At 44.1% G+C, this 17,966-nt stretch overlaps 1 protein-coding gene across 1 annotated transcript; it reads right to left on the bottom strand.

Moving 5' to 3' along the window:
* Nucleotides 1-291: 291 nt before the first annotated feature.
* On the bottom strand, nt 292-16,972 carry AREL1 (apoptosis resistant E3 ubiquitin protein ligase 1). Its single transcript, XM_009074725.1, has 19 exons — nt 16,713-16,972; nt 15,487-15,546; nt 14,603-14,829; nt 12,740-12,977; nt 11,606-11,775; nt 11,347-11,527; nt 10,391-10,638; nt 8,621-8,698; nt 7,979-8,120; nt 7,451-7,572; nt 4,222-4,297; nt 3,660-3,769; nt 2,964-3,143; nt 2,695-2,820; nt 2,366-2,495; nt 2,221-2,279; nt 1,949-2,038; nt 1,015-1,190; nt 292-833 (listed from the first exon to the last, which is right to left on the bottom strand). The coding sequence occupies exons 1-19, from the start codon at nt 16,801-16,803 to the stop codon at nt 731-733; spliced, it is 2,607 nt and encodes an 868-aa protein (XP_009072973.1). The 5' UTR covers nt 16,804-16,972; the 3' UTR covers nt 292-730.
* Between the last annotated feature and the right edge of the window lie 994 nt (nt 16,973-17,966).

Below are 17,966 nucleotides of genomic sequence, written 5' to 3'. Positions count from 1 at the left end.
CTGCTGGACCCTGGTGGAGGTAGTAAAGGATCACTGTCAGGGCCAGCACTTGTGCTCCAATGAGATTGTTCTCCCCTTTGGGCTACTCCCTCCTGTGGATACTGCCCATTCTCCTCTGTGGCACAGGCAACAGCAGCATCCAGAGCAAGATGGAGGGGGAGAACCAGAAACCCTTTTAGGTCAGACGCTGAAAGGATGGACAACTCTATCCCCTCCATGAGTCATAGTTAGATGAGCTATCAAGGTGCATCACTGGGGGAGCTGAGCCAAGACACGGGGAGTTACCAAGGCTTCCCTTGAGCCAGGTTTCCAGCAGAGCTCCATGCTGGTCTTCCCTCTTCCTCCTAGAGAGCTACAATAAAGGCAGCTCAGCAGATCTCCTGCACTTCACTGTAACTTCGGCTTATGAACTTCATCTTCTCACAGAAGGATGGGTGTACAGGGTGCATGGAAATCAAGTAAAATATCTCCTTGATGAATGCACCACAGTCCTTTCGCCGTTTCACATTGAACCAAAGGGAGAATGAGGAAAAGGGAAAAGATGAGCTCTTGATGACATATTTGGGATACAGAAAGGCCACATGACATCTTCTGGATGACAAATTCCTTTACATGGAGTCTTTGCTCTGCCTCCATTGCCCATGTGAAGGTAAAGAGAACAAGCAGAGGACTGAACCTGGGTCTTGCCACAAAGAGCCAAGAGGCTAAGTAGTCTCCTGGAAAGGGGAACTCACAGCATGCCAAAACCCTCACAACCCTCGCTGATAGCTAGCTGCAGCATCTTGTGCACTTCTTCATAGGAGTCATAAGTAGGGAGGCACAGCTGGTTAAAACTGTAAAACAAAATAAAAATTCCATTCAGACTAAGTCCAAGAAGGAACCATCCCCAGCAGCTGCTTTCAGATGGGCTGACACAAGCACACACACATTACATGACATACACTGCTTGCTCACCACAACTGGCTGGTGTCATTCCCAAAAGCACAGAAAGTCCTACCACCCCAGGTTACTTGCCAAGTGTGGGCTGTCGGCAAAGTACTGTGAGTTGGAGCCGCAATGATCTGGAAAGATGGACACAGTGCAGCAAATCCTCCTGGGGGCAGCTGGGAGGAACCAGTTGTGAACTGCAAAAGCCTGGCCAGTTCTTCTTGCGTGAAACTGGAGACAACGGTCCAAAACCACCTCATGACCTGTTAAGAAACAGGAAAGGTAAAGACAGGACAGCCAAGGAAATGCAGTAAGCATATAAGCAACTTGCAAGAAGATCAGTCAATTGCCCTTGCAAGCTAGTGCTCTGCTAATAGTTTGGTTTGTTTTCCCAGGGCGACACATAGAGGCAAGTATTACGTAGTTTCTCATCAGTTAAGAGATGTCCCATGCTACTACCTCCCACCACTCCTTTCCCTTAAAGCAGAAAGGCTTCTGTGTCCGCCCTCCCCACAGAGATTTTATTTTGAGGAATACCTGCACAGGTAGGTACCATCACAGGGTACAAATTTAGGTTACTACATCAGTAGTCTCTACCACAACACTGAATTCCAAAAACTACATGTTGGCTGCAATTATGTTTTTCAAGCATCTTCTAGAGATAACTCTATCACCAGGAGCATCTTCAGTAACAATATTCCCACCAACTCCTCCTGATTCCCTGCTCAGCTCTTCTTAATTAGTGCTTTGTTGGATTGTTTTTTGAAAAGAGACCACTGCTGCCAATTTTTACCTGCTGGTATCTGATTGAACATCATCTCTAGTCAGCCAGGTTGAAGGACCTCTCTAGGGGGAAACTATTTCCTAATGCGTACAGTCCTACCTGACCCCCGAAGTTTTCAGTCTGTCCTTCTGAAAGCCTAACTTCCAACCAAGATATATGTTCCCAGTTTAAGCTGTTTTCTGCTGTAGTTGGGACAACTGGTTTTGACAAGCAGGAGGGAGAAACCCTTTGACTTACCTTCTCACGGAAGTGCCAAGATCCTCCTACCACTACAGCATGTGCCTTGAAGTCACAGACACTGATATCTCCAGTACCACACATAAGCAACTGAAAAGCAAAAAACTGTAGTCAGAAGCCCAGGAAACAAGGCAATAGCTACTGTGCAAATTACAAACATTTAAAATGTTTAGAGAAGAAATGTTTTGGCTTTATTCCAGATCCAGAAAGCACTTAATTTGTCAGAGAGGAGGGGAAGTAAAGGTAGAGATGCTTAGGGAGGTAGGAATTACCTCAAGCTCATTCTCATCAAAAATAGCCAGGAGGTTCTCAGGAACTAATTCATTAAGGCCTGGAAGAGAAAAGGAGAGAAGAACAGCATGTGCTATGTCCTGGGACATCAAGGCAGAGAGGAGCAGGGAGCAGACAGCATGTTACCTTTCAGAAAGTGATCCACCTCCTCTCTAACCTGATTAGCCAGCCTGTACTGCGCAAGCAGATTTAGATACAAGATTTTGTTTTCATTGGTCACTGGTACTTGAGCCCCTCCTGCCACCAGTTCTACCACCTGAAAACAGGAGAACACTTGACCTGAGCGTGACCAGCAGCATTCCCCAAACCTGAACTCCCAACCAGAATAAACCCAAGCAAGGAGCTACTGCCCAGAGTAAGCTCAATTTTCTGAAGCACATAGCAGAGTTCTCAGTTCCCACTGCTACAGGCATTAGGGGTTAAACTGCCCCACCTTCAGGAACTGCCCCCCTCACCTTCTCCAGCTGTCCTGTTTTGCTATATTTCTCTTCAGCAAAAACCAGATCCATCTCACTCACATCATTGTTCAGTATGAAACACACTTTGGATTTATAGAATTCTGGGTCATCCGTTTCAAAATACTGTGTGAAAGAATAAGAAGACAGGAACATGGAGGGAAGAACAAAAAAACCCTATACCTTGTTAACCAGGACTCTGGATCTACACCAACATTCAACCTCTCCCCAGACCAACACAGGCTTCAGACAAGCCTGGGAAGCTTTACCTTGTAATGCATACGGAGCCCTATAATCTGAGCCAGGAACGATCGGGTGAAGCGAGCTCGAACCAGTTGTTTGTAAGCACCTCCCAGAGAAGATTCATAAAGACACTTCCCTACCAAGCGGCCTGCAAATTCATACACTTTGAGTCGCAAATACGTGGGACGCTCTGGATTTGGATGCACCTGCAAAGAGGAAGCAAAATGAAATATCCAAGTACCAGACAGACTAGCACAAAAAGCAAGTATGGGACCAGTTCAAGTCACTGCAACTCTCGGGCTGCCCCAGGAGCTTTAGTGTAATGTCCTTAAAGTCAAGGAACAGAAATAAAATGCCTGAGCCTGCCTAGGAAGAATATAAAATATTTCACATGCACAGGCAAGAAGCTGCATGACAGCAGAAATGGATTCTGAAATATTCAGACCCAACAAACCTCTAGATACTCTGGTGCCACCCACTCTTGCCCAAAAATCCAGCCTTTCCTGCTGCCTGGCCACACTCTCCTGTTCATCCAGTCAGTTCTTTGACACTTCAATGGGTTAAGATCATTAAGCAAAGCTCTGAGAAAGGTACTGGAAGTGACTGTGCAGGCCAGCTAAAGAATTGATAAGGTTGCATAGCACTTAATAGCAGCACTGTTTAACCATCAGCATGTCAATGCACACATTCCTGTGCATTCTGCATAGGAACTGCAGACTCACCAAGGCCTGGTTGTTATCACTAAAGCGGGTAAACAGTTGATTGGTGGTATCAAATAATGCCTTACAGATGAGCTCAAACCATTCTCTGCGTGGACCTCCCCAGTCCAGAGCTACAAGACAAAACAAGCTTGGTCATCCATGGGTCATCAATTCCAGAGTTTCATGCATGCTGCTCAGTATTACCTGACATGAGACTTCATTGCTGTGAACAGCTCCATAGCAAAAAGGCAGTAGACAGGGACTGCAGAAGTCTAGGTTCTGCTCCCAAACCTAGTCCTACTTGATTTGATTTTAGGGTTTTTTTGGGGGTTTGTTTGTTTGTTTTGTGGGGGGTTTTTTGGGGTTGGGGTTTGGAGGGTGGCATTTACATAGGGCTTCAGGTCCCTATGTGAAGTAGGTAGAGAAAAGCACCAGCAGGATAATTTACTAATATCTGTTATGAAGTGAAAGGGCTGGAAAGCCACAAAGGATGGACATACTATAAGAAACCAGAATTTCAGACAAACTACTCCACCATCATTCCTTTTACTTCCTCCTCACATATAGGCACAGGATAACTCACCTTCTTCATCCTGGAAAATCACTTCAAAGTTTTTGCTCCAGTCAGAAACAGAAAAATTGCGTGTTGCTTTAAAAGACTGAAAAAATAAAAAAAAGAAAGAATAAAAAAATAGCAGCAACTATTACTGCTTGGCACCTTGTAACCAGTATGCAGTCCTGCACATGGGAATGGGCAATTTAAGCAACACAAAAAACTAATACTAATACATAGTCTATTACTCTAAAGTATAACAGTGAGAATTAGGAATGCCTAGGATCTAATTCTTTGTCCAAAGCCACAGAAGCCAATTTCTCCTTTTGTGTTATGAGACACATTAGCCACATAAAATACAGCTCATCTTAAAACCAGTGAGAGGTTTTAGAACAGCACAGAGGTATTCCTCTCAAGGCTGCAGTACAGTACTGTTTAAAGTAGTAAAATGCCTGTGGGAAGGAGCAATTTTTGTAAAGCAGTCTCAGCCCACGAGTTAGATTTAAAAAAAGGAATGTTTCAAAGAGCACTAGAAAATAGCTAGAAGAGAATCACTGGGTTCATACTTACAGCAAGTCACGATGCAAAAAAGTAACAAAACATCTCAAGTGTCTAGAACTTCCTGTGCCCTGATTCCAGATTCCAATTGAAGAAAACTTGGAAACGGACACAGCAGTCCCCAGTCAAACAGGTAGCTTTGGCTCAGCTTGTCCTCAAATAGGTTAGAGCCTCATGCTAGTCACACCTCTAGGCTAAACATATTGGTCATATTCATTGTGCCCATCAGCCTCGGTCAGTAAAGCTTATATTTATTATTATGGCACTGGATTTATTTTGTCTTACTAGGCTGTAACACCAATGCTCGTGACAGTGCAGGAATTTCCAAAATAGCAGGGAAAAGTAGTCATGGAAATACTGTTTAGAAATGAAGTAATTTTGTAGCAAGCTATTAACTGAAACATAATCTCATAAACACTACAAGCTGGTAAGTGCAGAAAATATTTCAAAACACAGATTTACTGAGTGTAAATCCAGAGAAATCCCAGCCACTCCTGCTTTCCTCAGAAATGTTTCTTTCCATCTTGTAGTGGTTTTGCATGGTCAGATTTTGGCAGTGGTGGGGCTACAGGGGTGGCTTCTGTGAGAAGCTGCTAGAAGCCTCCCCATGTCCAGCAGAGCCAATGCCAGCAGCTCCAGAACAGACCTGCTACTGCAGCAAGGCCAAGCCAATCAGTGGTGGTAGTAACACCTCTGTAATAACATAGTTAAGAAAGGAAAAAAAAGTTATTGCTCAGAAATAACTGCAGCCAGAGAAGAGAGGAGTGAGAATATGTGAGAGGAACAACTATGTAGACACCAAGTCAGTAGAGGAGGAGGAGGAGGTACTCCAGGTACCAGAGCTGGGGATACCTGGTGGCCTGTGGTGAAGACCATGGTGAAGCAGCTGTGCCCCTGCAGCCCATGGAGATTAACAGGGCACAGAGATACACTTGTAGCCCATGGAGGAGACCCTCCCTGGAACAGGTGGATTACCAAAGGAGGATGCAACCCCATGGGAAGCCCTTGCTGGAGCAAGCTCCTGGCAGGGGACCCATGGAGAGAGAAGACCCACACCAGAGCAGAGCTCCTGGTAGGACTTGTGATCCTGTTGGGGACCCGCACGGGAGCAGACTGCCCTTGAGGGGCTGGATTGCACCCTGTGAAGAGTGACACATGCTGCAGCAGTTCATGGAGAACTGTTGCTGATGGGAAGGACTCACATTGGAGAAGTTTGTAGAGAGCTGTCTCCTGTGGCAGGGACCCCACGCTGGGGCAAGGGAAGGATTCCTCTCCCTGAGAGCAGTGGCAGAAACAACATGTGATGAACTGACTGTAGCCCCCACTCCCCATCTCCTGTGCTGCTTGGGAGGAGGAGGTAGAGTAGGGAAGAAGGGAGGGGTGGGGGAACATGTTTTTAAGGTCTGCTTTATTGTCTCATTATCCTGGTCTGATCTTGTTAGTAACAAAATAATTTAATATCCCCAAGTTGAGTCAGTTTTGCCTGTGATGGTACTTGATGAGTGATTTCTCCCTGTCCTTATCTCGACTCATGAACCTTCCAATATATCTTCTCTCCCCATCTATTTGTGGAGGGGAGTGAGAGCATAGCTTTTGGCGAGTGCCTGGCATCTTGCTTTTGGCAAGTGCATTGACCCTGGGGTCAATCTGCTACACATCTTTATACCATTACTGCTGTGAGACCCACGTGGAAACAGTAAATCAGGGTAACTGCCTGTCCTATGTACACAGTATTGAGAATGACAGTTAAGAACTGCATTATATGAATTGACTAAGTTCAATTTTGGAAACAACACCTCAGGTCAGCGTTGATGAAGACTTAACTCAAGGACTCTACAGAATGTTTTATCATCACTCTGAACCACTACTGTTGACACAAGAATTTCATGTAATCAGCTCAGTAACACCTGAATTGACAGCTTATCTCACTGAATGGCTCTGTGTCAGAAAAGTAGTATATAAAGACTCAGGAGCAGTATGTTCTGCTCCCGAATCTGGCTCAGGAAGACAGTTTCTCTCAGGGTCTCAGGTTCCAATGTAATGCGGGGACAGACTAGCATCAGCAGATTTCCTGCTTTTAGAGGCTACGCATCCATTTACGGAATCACAGAATCATTCAGGTTGGAAAAGACCTCAAAGATCATCAAGTCCAACCTTTGACCAATCACCACCTTGTAAACTAGACCATGGCACTAACTGGCATGTCCAATCATTTCTTGAACACCTCCAGGGATGATGACTCCACCATCTTCCTGAGCAATCCATTCTGATATTTAACAACCCTTTCCATGAAGAAATTCCTCCTGATGTCCAATCTGAACTTCCCCTGGTGCAGCTTCAGGCTATAACTTACCTTAGACATCTCTCAGGGCTTGATTTACTCTGTGACAAGTTCCTTAAAAACTTACCAGAGTTGAAGTTGCCTAACTATGTAAGAAATTGATCAGAACTTACTGGCTGTAGAAAAGGAATACAGCATTCCACATAATAACAAACTAGAACACAGAGGAGCTACCTTGAGATTTCTTTTTTCCTTTTTCCCATCTCAAGCTGTCTGCTGGCATCTGTCTTGAAACAGAAGGACTACACATTTTTAGCATGGCTACCCTAGCGGATGCCAGTTTGGATTTCTTTAGGCACTGAGCAGAAGTAAAAGAATGGAGGAAGCACAGGCCTCAAGCAAAGCGACTTATCCACTCACCGAGTCCAGCAGACAGTGCCGGCTGACCTTCAGCGTGACCTTGGAATGAGGTCTTTTCATATGCACCTGACGTAGCTCTCGCTGAAAGAAGTTCACCTTGTCTTGGAAGGTTTCAGAGCCTCCTGAGAATAGTGACAATTTGGGTCAGGCTTGAGCTGTCAACACCTCAAACACCTAGAAAGCATTCCTAAGAGTAACTGCACAGGTCAGCTTTACAGCCCAAAGGTCCATTTATTACAGCAAGGTTTGGAGACCCAACTCAAGGCAGTCTGCAGCTAGGTCTTGCTGATATTTGTACTCACAGGTGCACTTTCAAAAAGAGCCTGACAGAGAAGCCAAGCTCAAAATGAACAGTTGCTTTGATGAAGTATATTCACTGGAAACATCAATAGGAACAGAGCATGAGATTCCAGGAATCAGAGTTCTCATCACAAGTCATTTGGTGCTGGCAATCTTTATTGCCCAGGGAAACTACCAGACTCAACTACTAACTTCCTGACTACTGTGCCCACCTCACCGCCCCTTTACCTATGTTTTTATGCAGAGAGCGAATGAAAGTGGCTGCCAAGATGTTCCTCTCCTTGCAGCTGAGTTCCACAGGGGGTTGGATCCCATCATCCACCACCAGTGTCAGTAATTTGTGCACAGGATCAGGACCAAGGTATGAAAACTAGCAGCAAAAAGATGCAAGAAAGGGTAAACCCATCATGCAGAAGGCACAGTATGTTCAGTAGACAGAGCCACACTGCCTGTATTCTAAGATTTTCTCTGCTCACCCATGCATATGTAGTTAACAGGAACACTATTTCAAGCATCCAGACTCCAGTTAGGAGGCTGCTTCAAACTTCACACGCTAACCTAAAGGCTTCAGTGGACATAATCACAGTGTTTTAGCAAGGTTACAAGGAAAATTAACAAGAAAATGCAAAGGAATCAATATTTTTGCCTAGCACTGGGACAAAAGGCAGGAAGGAGTGATACAACTGGCTCCTATACATAAATTTTAGCAGAATTTAGGCAGTGAGAGGGAATTCCAAAATTGAATTTTAGGCAACAAAATATTGGTGGGTGGAAGCCCTTCTCTCTGAAAGGGAAAAAAACTTGTAATTCACAAGGACAACAAGCTAACAATGTGGAGGTCCAGAGACAGGTACACGGAAAGAGGCTCACCTTTGTGCCAGGACACACTCTAAAGGTGAAAAGGCGCCATGGAATGATCTTCAGGTAAAATTCTTTCACTGAGAATTGCTGAGTAACCGCAAGGAAAAGAAAATGTTAAAGGTCACACATCTGTTAAGGACTGTCCTTGAAACACATGAGGCACAGGACAGATCCATGAGGCTAGACCTCCCTTCAGCCCCAGAGGCAACCTGGGGCTGAAGGGCAGAGGTGTCTGCAACACTTGGCACAATACATAAGAATCCTTAAAGCTCCATAGAACTGTAAGCAACTTGTCAGAAAGACTTCCCACACGTGTCATAACTGCACACAGTGATGCCAGCGTGACACAGATTTCACAGCAGTAAGCCACTGTGTTCAGAACATCACCAGTCTAATTGGAAAGTAATCTTAAGTACACTTGAGAAGCTGAATCCAGGATGAGATTGTAATGCACTGACAAAAAGGTTTTGGTAAAAGTCATGCTAACAGACCACTGTTATTACTCCCTAATTTTCACAACCATTTCAAACATCTTTTCAAAAGCACTTGCAACTGCTAAATCCATGAGATTTGCAAAAATATCTTCTCTGTGTAATTCTGCCAGAACAAATAACTGACTGTGGACTCTTGCCTTCTGGAGAGCAAGCTAAGATGAAATTTTAGCATCTTTAGACAAAACACAGTAACATTTCCTGCGCAAGCCTGTTCTAGCTGCAAGGATTGAAAAAACTGACAAGCAGCAAGTCTCCAGAAACAACGCAAATATGAGCGGCAACCCCTTTAAAGAAATAACAGCATAGTAACAGTTTTCTACTGTTTCTATTTCTGTATATAGAGATATCCAGGGATACATTATGCAAGCATCAGAATTGCATTAACAACTTTGGCACCTAAAGAGAGCTTGCAACAGTACCCACTTCTATCTCCTTTACCAGCCAACGCAACAGAAAAGAGTACAAAAATCCAAAACAATACGCCAAGGATGAAGGGATGCTGGGCTCATGGGGACACAGCACTCATTCCCAAAGTCAGTTCTTAGGGCCACATGCAGCACACTCCATCCTGTAACCGTTTCACAGCCCTCTCTCTCTCTTTGTCAGGAAAGCACTTCCTGTATCAGTCTTTCACTTTCATACTTATCACTGCATTTTTCAGAATGTTTTCAAATAGGGAGATTAACAATGTGAATTTAAATTAATTTGTAGATTTGGACGACTTTTCTTTCTAGCTTCCCTGAACACTCTTAGGCAATAATAAGGGGTAATAGTTACTGTTAACATATTCTTACTATTAGAAAATCCTGAGTTTCTCTTGACTTGCTTGACTCATGTTTCTTCTACTTATCCTACCCTTTGTCCTCTGGCCATTTTTTTCCTCTCCTTTTGTTCCTGAAACATTCCAGAAACCAGACAAAGACATAAAATCTGAGAAGCTGAGATTCTCTTAAGTTCCAGTTTAAAGGTATCAGAAACTGAAAATAGGAATTGCAGGTCTGACCTTACCAGAGCAAAAGGAAAGGCAAACAAACAGTATCTATTGAACAATCAGTGAGAAAATTCTTTGGATTCGGATCAGACCTAAAAAGACACAGTCCTAAAACTTGAAGGTGCATTTTAGCATTATTTTCAGTCATGAGCTCCATGTTTGCCTTAGGCAAACCTTTTTTTAACCAAATGTGAGGCACCTAAATCTGGAGCTAAGATACAGGGCACAAGGAAGCTCTTTGGTTGCAGCATACTTTAAACACGTAGTCAAGAGTGGTAACTTTATGGTATCTACCTTAGGTGACACATAGCAGTACACTTTTTTGGGTTTCTTGACTTTCTCTGGGGTCTGGCTGTCAGAAGGAGAATCTTCATCTTCATCCTCAGCTGCAGTAGAAGGACGGCGCTGGGAGGAGCTCAAGTGCATCGGTGGAAATTGCCACTGAGTGTTGGTATAACTAGGAGCATCATAAAGGTAGGCTTCAAAATAAATACTGACACCTGAGGTGGACACATTGCGCTCTACAATGTTCTTTTCGTTCTCTGAGGGAAACAGATATAAAAAAGTTGTGTAAATCCCACTGGAGACCAGAATGAAAAAAAATATACAGATGACCACCACCAAATCAGTTACTATGATTCTAAAGAAAAGGCTATACATCCAAAGGAAAATTTGGTCAAGTGAAACTTTGATAAAGAGAACGTAGGAGTGGGACGAAAAGACTTCAAGATAGCAGTTTGTCTGTCCTGGCTTCGAACAGTGACTGGTTGAAGAAAAAAAGGCGTATAGAATCTCCCTCTTGGAGCAGCAGCCTGAAGACATTGCTGCTTGACAGCCACACTGAAGTCTGTTTCACTCCTGAAGAAACCAGGAATTATAACATTAAAAAAATTCCCACATAGGTTGCATACAGTGTTCTTCATCCCTAAAACTTAACATACAATACATGACTGGCTCAGATGCCAACAATTAGCAATAAAAAATTGCCTAATTTTAGAGGTAAACCTCCTGAAATAGGGGAAAACCACATGCCTTTATCTGCTAACGGAACAGAGTAATCAACCCTCAAGAGATCTCCCTTGTTAGCAGCAAGTTCATTTACTTTAGCATTTTTAATTGAATAGGTTTTCCTTGAGCAATGAAGCATGGCTAGCCTGCAGGGAAGCCACAATTAGCTCTGCTACATCAATGTGCAAAGCACATCGTAAGAGGACAGTTGGAGAATAAATACTGAGTAGCTCTTGACTCACCACTTAGAACAATGATGTCAAAATCACCATTGCTTATGGGCTGGTTCTGGTAGGAGATGCAGGCATGGAAACACCCCCTACAGTGCAAGGTGAGCCGGAAGAACACCTCACAAGTCTGCCGATTGGACACCACAGACTTCTCAAACACCACATCAGAGCTCTCTTCTTCTTGAGGACCCAGCTAAATAGAAAACAAATTAATAGTAGGAGCTCTCTAGCTCACCTGAAGTCAAGCAGCAAGGGATGAGGTTGCACTCACCTCATGGATGGAGAGGCTGTAATTGTGCTCATCTACCAAGGACACGGAGTTGCTGGTGGGATTGTCATACTCATCTCTAGGAGCTATCTGCAGAGTGTGCTGCTGTCCACAGGTCAGCACCAGAGTGGAGAAATGGCAGACAATTTTGGTTTTGGAGGGAACCACCATTCCTGAAGCAGACAACAACAGTTTAATGTCAAACAAATTCCAAGGTGAAGCTACAAAAAGAAAAGCAACTAGAGGCACAATACCCTTGAAAACGGATCATATCTAATCACATTCAAAAAACAAAGTATCTGAGCACTGAAATACATGGTGTAGAGCATAGCGTTTGCCTTGCACCAGAAACTTAATACTAATAAAGCAAACCCAGTTACTAGTCCTGTAAAGAATGCTTCTTCCACCATTCTAACCTTCAGCTTGCTCCCACTATACATACAAAATACAAGCTAGCTGACACCTTAGGAAACCTGCAAATGCAGCTCACCAAACAAACATTAGCCTGAAGTGTATCTGAGTTAAACCTGAGCTTCCTCTTTTTGAAGGGCTATCTGACCAAGCTTGGTATCTATTCACAATGCAATGCAATAGAGGTACTTTCAATGAACATGTACATGAAATATAAAAGATGCCAACTGGGGTCAAAAAACCCAAAAGTAGAAATAAACACAAATAAAATGGATAAAAAGGAAATGTTTTTAAAGCAGTGTATAGTCAAAGGTATCAACTGCTCCAGGAGCTTAAAGGAATAGAGTACTCAAAAGAGAAAGAATCAAGTTATGACAGCATCTCTAATTTAGATATAAATAGCTCAATATTTTCACAAAAGGCATTCTCTGAGTACTAGATGGATTATGAAAACGTACAAAATGGAGAACAAGACACAAGTGGTTAGGGGTTTTAAGCAGCACTAATGACTTATTCTGTAAGGCAGTTCTGCTTTGCCATGTACTGATAGTCAGAAGTATGTTTTACTCATGGGTCTATCGGTGAACCTACACATGGTAGGAGGAAAATGGTGAGAGATTACCCTTTCCCTGTCACCTACCTATTTTAGCTGAAAACACATTTACCTAACTGCCTCCAAGACCTCCAAATCTAATTCGAATCATTAGAGGGCCCCTTAGACCTTACCTGGCTGGAACACCTTGTAGTAGGGGCTGTAGGCCACATTCAAGCCACCAAGTTTTACAGTGATCTCGTATCTCCCAGCCCTGCGCACAGTGAAGGCCACTTTCACCACATTGGAATTAGGCTCCTGAAGAACTTCCTGTGTTACAGGAATATCAATTGCTAACTCCACATGGCAGATGTGAACTCGCAGCCCCACAGGCCGGTGAGCAGGGAAGGGTTGCCCATTTTTATAAAATAACTGCATGAGAAACAGAGAAGTTCAGGTCAGCACAAAAATGCAGTACACAGAGGAAGAGAAAGCAAGTTGCCTTAGGGAAGGGCAAGAGCTGCAGCTCAGCAAAGGAAAAATATTTAAAAGACAGCTCTGTCACACAGGCTGTGTTCTCCAAAATGAACAGGGCACAAGTGGGCAATGAACAGTCCCATTCTCTTTTGTGCTGGGGTTCAAATGCATGCCCTGAAAAGAACATGCCCCTAGGCATTTCCTGTCTGCACTGTTAGTGCAATATCAGAGCAGAAATCAAGAGAACCCACTAGCAAAAGGAAAAAAGTAGCACCGCATCCTTTCAGAGAAATAAGCAGATATTGTTCATTTGTACAGCTAAGCTCTGGAAAAGCTCTCACCAGTTTGTTATAGACAACAGTGCGAAGAAGTTGTTGGCCTAAGGAGCAGACCCAGTCTTCACTGCTAAGAAGCATCAGCATGAAAACATGTTAGGTAAAAATCACAGGCAGCTCAAACACAGAAGTGATCGATATTTCCTTACAAGGAACGAATTACACCATGAAATCCTATGTGCATGGCTCTTCAACAGCTTGTGTGCCAGAGCCTGCCTGCCATCTGCAATCAGCCTGCGGTCAGCAAGAAGTTACTACTCTTCCCTGTTTCCAAGTAAGGAAGGGTATAGGGCCTGAGGTAGTTTGCATCTTGACTGTCAGTGAGAGAAATCAGTGTATTCAACAGCTACTGTTGATGAATAAAGGGCTAAGCAAATGGGAGTCAAGCATGAAGTGGAAGGGCACATTGCTGGAGATGCCATGAGGAAGTGTCAGTAAGGTGAAGGGAATAAATTTAAACAGCAGGAACAGAACAAGTCCCTTTCCCTTCAGCTCTTTTTCACTGTCTGCCATGGAGTTAGAATTCCTCACTCACCACCAAACAGAAAGGTTTTCCTCACCTTCCCAAGATGGATGGATATGGCAACCTATCTGAACCTTTCTTCTTATTTTAATACCTTCCTGGAGGGAAGTTGGGGTAGAAAGATGGGCACATGAGCCAAGCAAAACCTGTTCAAACATTCTCCATGTAGCTCCAAACTCTGTGTCACACCCCTCACCCATCTTATTTGTATACTTGTCCCATTCCCCTAGACTTGGCCTTTTGGGATTGGAGGGAAACAAGAGTCCTTGGCAGACTTTCCCCGGTTAGATAGAATAACACTCCATTTTGGAGGAATGGGGAGTGGCCATGAAGTTTTACAGCTCTTGAGTTGGTAAAATGCCTGTTCCCACGCTCTCATCTTCAGCTGCACAACCAAAAGATAGCACCAAGTCTGCTGAAGGCAAGGCTCAGCCCACTCACTTCCCAGTAGAGGAAGCAGTAGTCAGCAGAAGCCTGGTCTCCTTCAGCTCTTCAAAGGACTCTAAAGAGAGGGAGATAAGATTTGAAGAAGCGCAAACCTCAAATATGCACTTAGCTTTCTGCAACACAGTAACAGGGGGCAGAAGGCATAAACAGATAGCTTTCCTGCTCCCAAGTTACATTCAGCTTCGCCCCAGCAGAAAACATTTGAGGAGCCCATCCCTAACTCAGACCTCTGTTCCTGCCCCCAAAGCTGCATGGAAACAGAAATATTGCCTTACATGCACTCGGAAGGCCATGCTATGGCCCACCTCGTAGGGGTCCTTCCAATCCCAGGAGATTTTGCAGGACCGGGGATCCAGGTAGTTGCCTCGCACGTAGTCATAAATAGTTCGCTCCCCTCGGCGTTCCCGGTCCTCATGCTGAAGGAAGCTGACTATACGTGCGGCAAGCTCAAAGAGGAACTTAATGGTGAAGAAGAAAGCTACAACAGATACTGTGATCCCACCTGCAGCAAGGAGAAAACAAAAGGGTGGTTGATATGGCTTTACGCACTTAAATTCCTCCTGCATCAGCCCAAGATGCCTTTTGTTAATAACATTCTACTCAACTGCAGATTTGGTGTTTAAGGCAGAAGCTATTGTGTGAACATTTATGGTTTGTGTTATGCTACAAGTAAGGTTAGAGAATAACAAGTCCCTTAAAACTCTGCAAATGACTGCAAACAGAGGAAATAGGTAAAGGCGATAAAGAGTCTCAGGTAAGGCTAGCAGACATCCCAATAGAAGCATGGAATTCCCTTCGAGTTGCAAATTAGAACTAGAGCGATTCCTTTAAGGGAAACAGTTATATAACCACACAACCCCTGCACATCACATTAAGGCTGGATTAAGAAGCATCACAGAGGCAACAATCCTCCACTAGCTCTCGAAAGAAAAAGTAAGGAGATGGCTTAGGAATTAGGTAAATGAAAGGACTTTAGGAACAATAAGACTGGTGGAGAGGCACATCTGCCAGGTGGGGTGGGGTGGGGTGTGTGGGGTGACAGTAACTTCATGTTTGTTAGGTAGACTCTGAACTAACATTAAATCAAAGACTTTCAAGAAACTCTTCTAAAGCCTATGGAGAGGTCAACAAAAACAGTGGCAGCCTTTCCTTCACTTACCAATAATGTAAAACATCAGGTCCCTTCGGTGAGACACACAGCCGAAGATCACAGCTGCATCTAGAACACAAAATAGGCCAAGCGCAGTCCAGTGACTCTTCCTCACACATATTGGCCTAAATTTAATCTATGATTTCTCAGAAAAATGTCTATTGATCATCTGTCTTCCTCACCAAGGACATCCCTAAAGCATTAGTCCAGAAGACTGTGAAATATGCAAACAGCACAGCATGCTGCAATCAACAGCTCTCCCTCTGTCACAGATTCCCATGCAGATTCAGGGATCTATATGAAGGACAACATATTATCCTCTGAAAACAGTGAGAATGGGCTCTGGGTACTGCAGGAAGGAGCTACTTTTTGCTGGAGCACAAATATCAACAGCAGTGGCCAAAATCCACTCATCCAAACTCACACCTACTTGAAAGTCACAAATTTAACTTCTAGTTTGTATGAAAGCTCATCACAGAGCTGCCACCACCACCATGGACAGAAGCTGACCCTCAACCAGCAACCTTAGAAGCAAAAGCTACGGAATAAAAGAGTTGCAGACAAGACCATTTGTTCAGAACAAACAAAATCCTCCTAGGGCAGAGCTGAATCCAATTTTTGCCCTGTAACTAACTCTACCACACAACTTATGAATGCAACTGGAAAATAGTGCATCTGTATTTTCCTATGTACTTCTGGAAAGTGGAGCCCCTCTGCTGAAACCCTCACTCATCAGCACAAAAGCTAAAACCTTGTGTTTATACACCGTTAAGATTACAGCAATTTTTAGAGACACAATCTAGAATGAAGTTCTCACTGAGGGGATGGCTAAACAAACATGTAGTAAAAAAGACCACACCCAGAACAACAACATGCTGTTTGGCTGGTAAGACTTAGCTGACAGACGGAAGAAGAGCAGCAGCAAGGAACATGCATGACAATTAGACAAAGAATTTGGCAAACAGTAATGCATACAATATAGCTCATCATGTCACCATTCAGTTAGTGAGAAGCTACATTGTGCATTCAAGCTGCTTTTTCTTTTTTTTTTTAAACAAACACAAAAGGGGAGTTATTCATCAGTCATCTCGACAGCAGCAGCAACAGACATCAGCATGCAGAAAGCTTAAATGAGGTATTTCCCCTAACAATAGCCATGACTTTTCAGCCCAGCAAATCCCCTTTGCTGGCCTCCACAGACAGTCCATCCCTCCAACCAAAGAACAATCACATACCTTCACACAAGTGCCCATGTTCTAAAAGCCGAAAGGAGGGTACCCATTCTTCAGCATCCTTCCTCTTTGTGCCCAAAACTGGGGCAAACATCAGCAAGAAGAGGCCATAGAGATGATTACCACAGAAAGAGGAACTCCTGGAACTTGCATCATAGAATCACTGCTGAACAGTTAGGACCTGAGCACAGCAGTTTCTTCCTCTTTGTTGAGCACAGCTGTCCTGCAGTGCTGCTCCCTTTAGCCTATTGTTTGCTAGGTCCCCTGGGAAAGCAAAAAAAAAAGGAGAGAAAATAGTTAGATCTCTCCACTGTTATGGACAAATCCAGCAAGCAGAAACACGTGACAGGTGTAAGACGCAAGAGCATCACCAGACATCAAACCCAGGAGAGATGCTATAAAGGTATCACTGTTGAGGTTAAAGGCTTCACCACATCCTCAATCTCCTTTCATTATATGACCGCATGAAAACTACCAGGTTCAAAATGAAACAAAACACATCCTGCCTCCATAGGTTTCACCAGGCCCATAGGATCCATGGAACAGCTAAGAATCTGTGTGCTATTCCTAAGGAACATTAAGCATTGTTGCACTCGAAGAGTTGAGGTCAATGGCTGTGTCCACGATCAGTGACAGCTGGCATTCCTCAGACACCAGTATTGGGACCAGCGTTGTTTAACACCTCTGTCCACTGAGAGAGGCATCTCTGCCACATGGACAGCAGGATCGAGTGCACCCTCAGCAAGTTAGCTGACAATATCAAGCTGTGTGGTGCAGTCAACATTGCTGGAGGGAAGGGATGCCATCCAGAAATACCTTGACAGGCTCGAAATGTCAGCCTATGCAAACGTCATGAAGTTCAGCAAGGTCAAGTGCAAGGTCCTGCACATCGGTCAGGGCAACCCCAAACACAAATACAGGCTGGGTGGAGAATGGATTGAGAGCAGACCAGAGAATAAGGACTTTGAGGTGTTGATTTATGAGAAGCTCAATGTGACCTAAGGCTGGGTCATACCAACTGTATGAAGTTTAAGGAAAACAAGCACCAGATTCTGCACCTGGGATGGGGTAGCCCTGGATGTACATACAGACTAAGGAATGAGGTGCTAGAGAGCAGTGTGGTGAAAAGGGACCTAAGAATTCTGGTAAATGGCAAGTTGAGTATGAGTCAGCAGTGTGCCCTGGCAGCCACAAGGGCCAACTGTGTCCTGGGGGTGCATCAGGCACAATGTCACCAGCTGGTCAGAGGAGGTGATT

This window comes from Acanthisitta chloris, unplaced genomic scaffold (genome assembly GCF_000695815.1).
Source record: "Acanthisitta chloris isolate BGI_N310 unplaced genomic scaffold, ASM69581v1 scaffold3935, whole genome shotgun sequence".
Lineage (NCBI taxonomy): Eukaryota > Metazoa > Chordata > Aves > Passeriformes > Acanthisittidae > Acanthisitta > Acanthisitta chloris.
The sequence above is the reverse complement of the archived record's forward strand: the minus strand, read 5'-3'. Positions and strand labels throughout refer to the sequence as shown.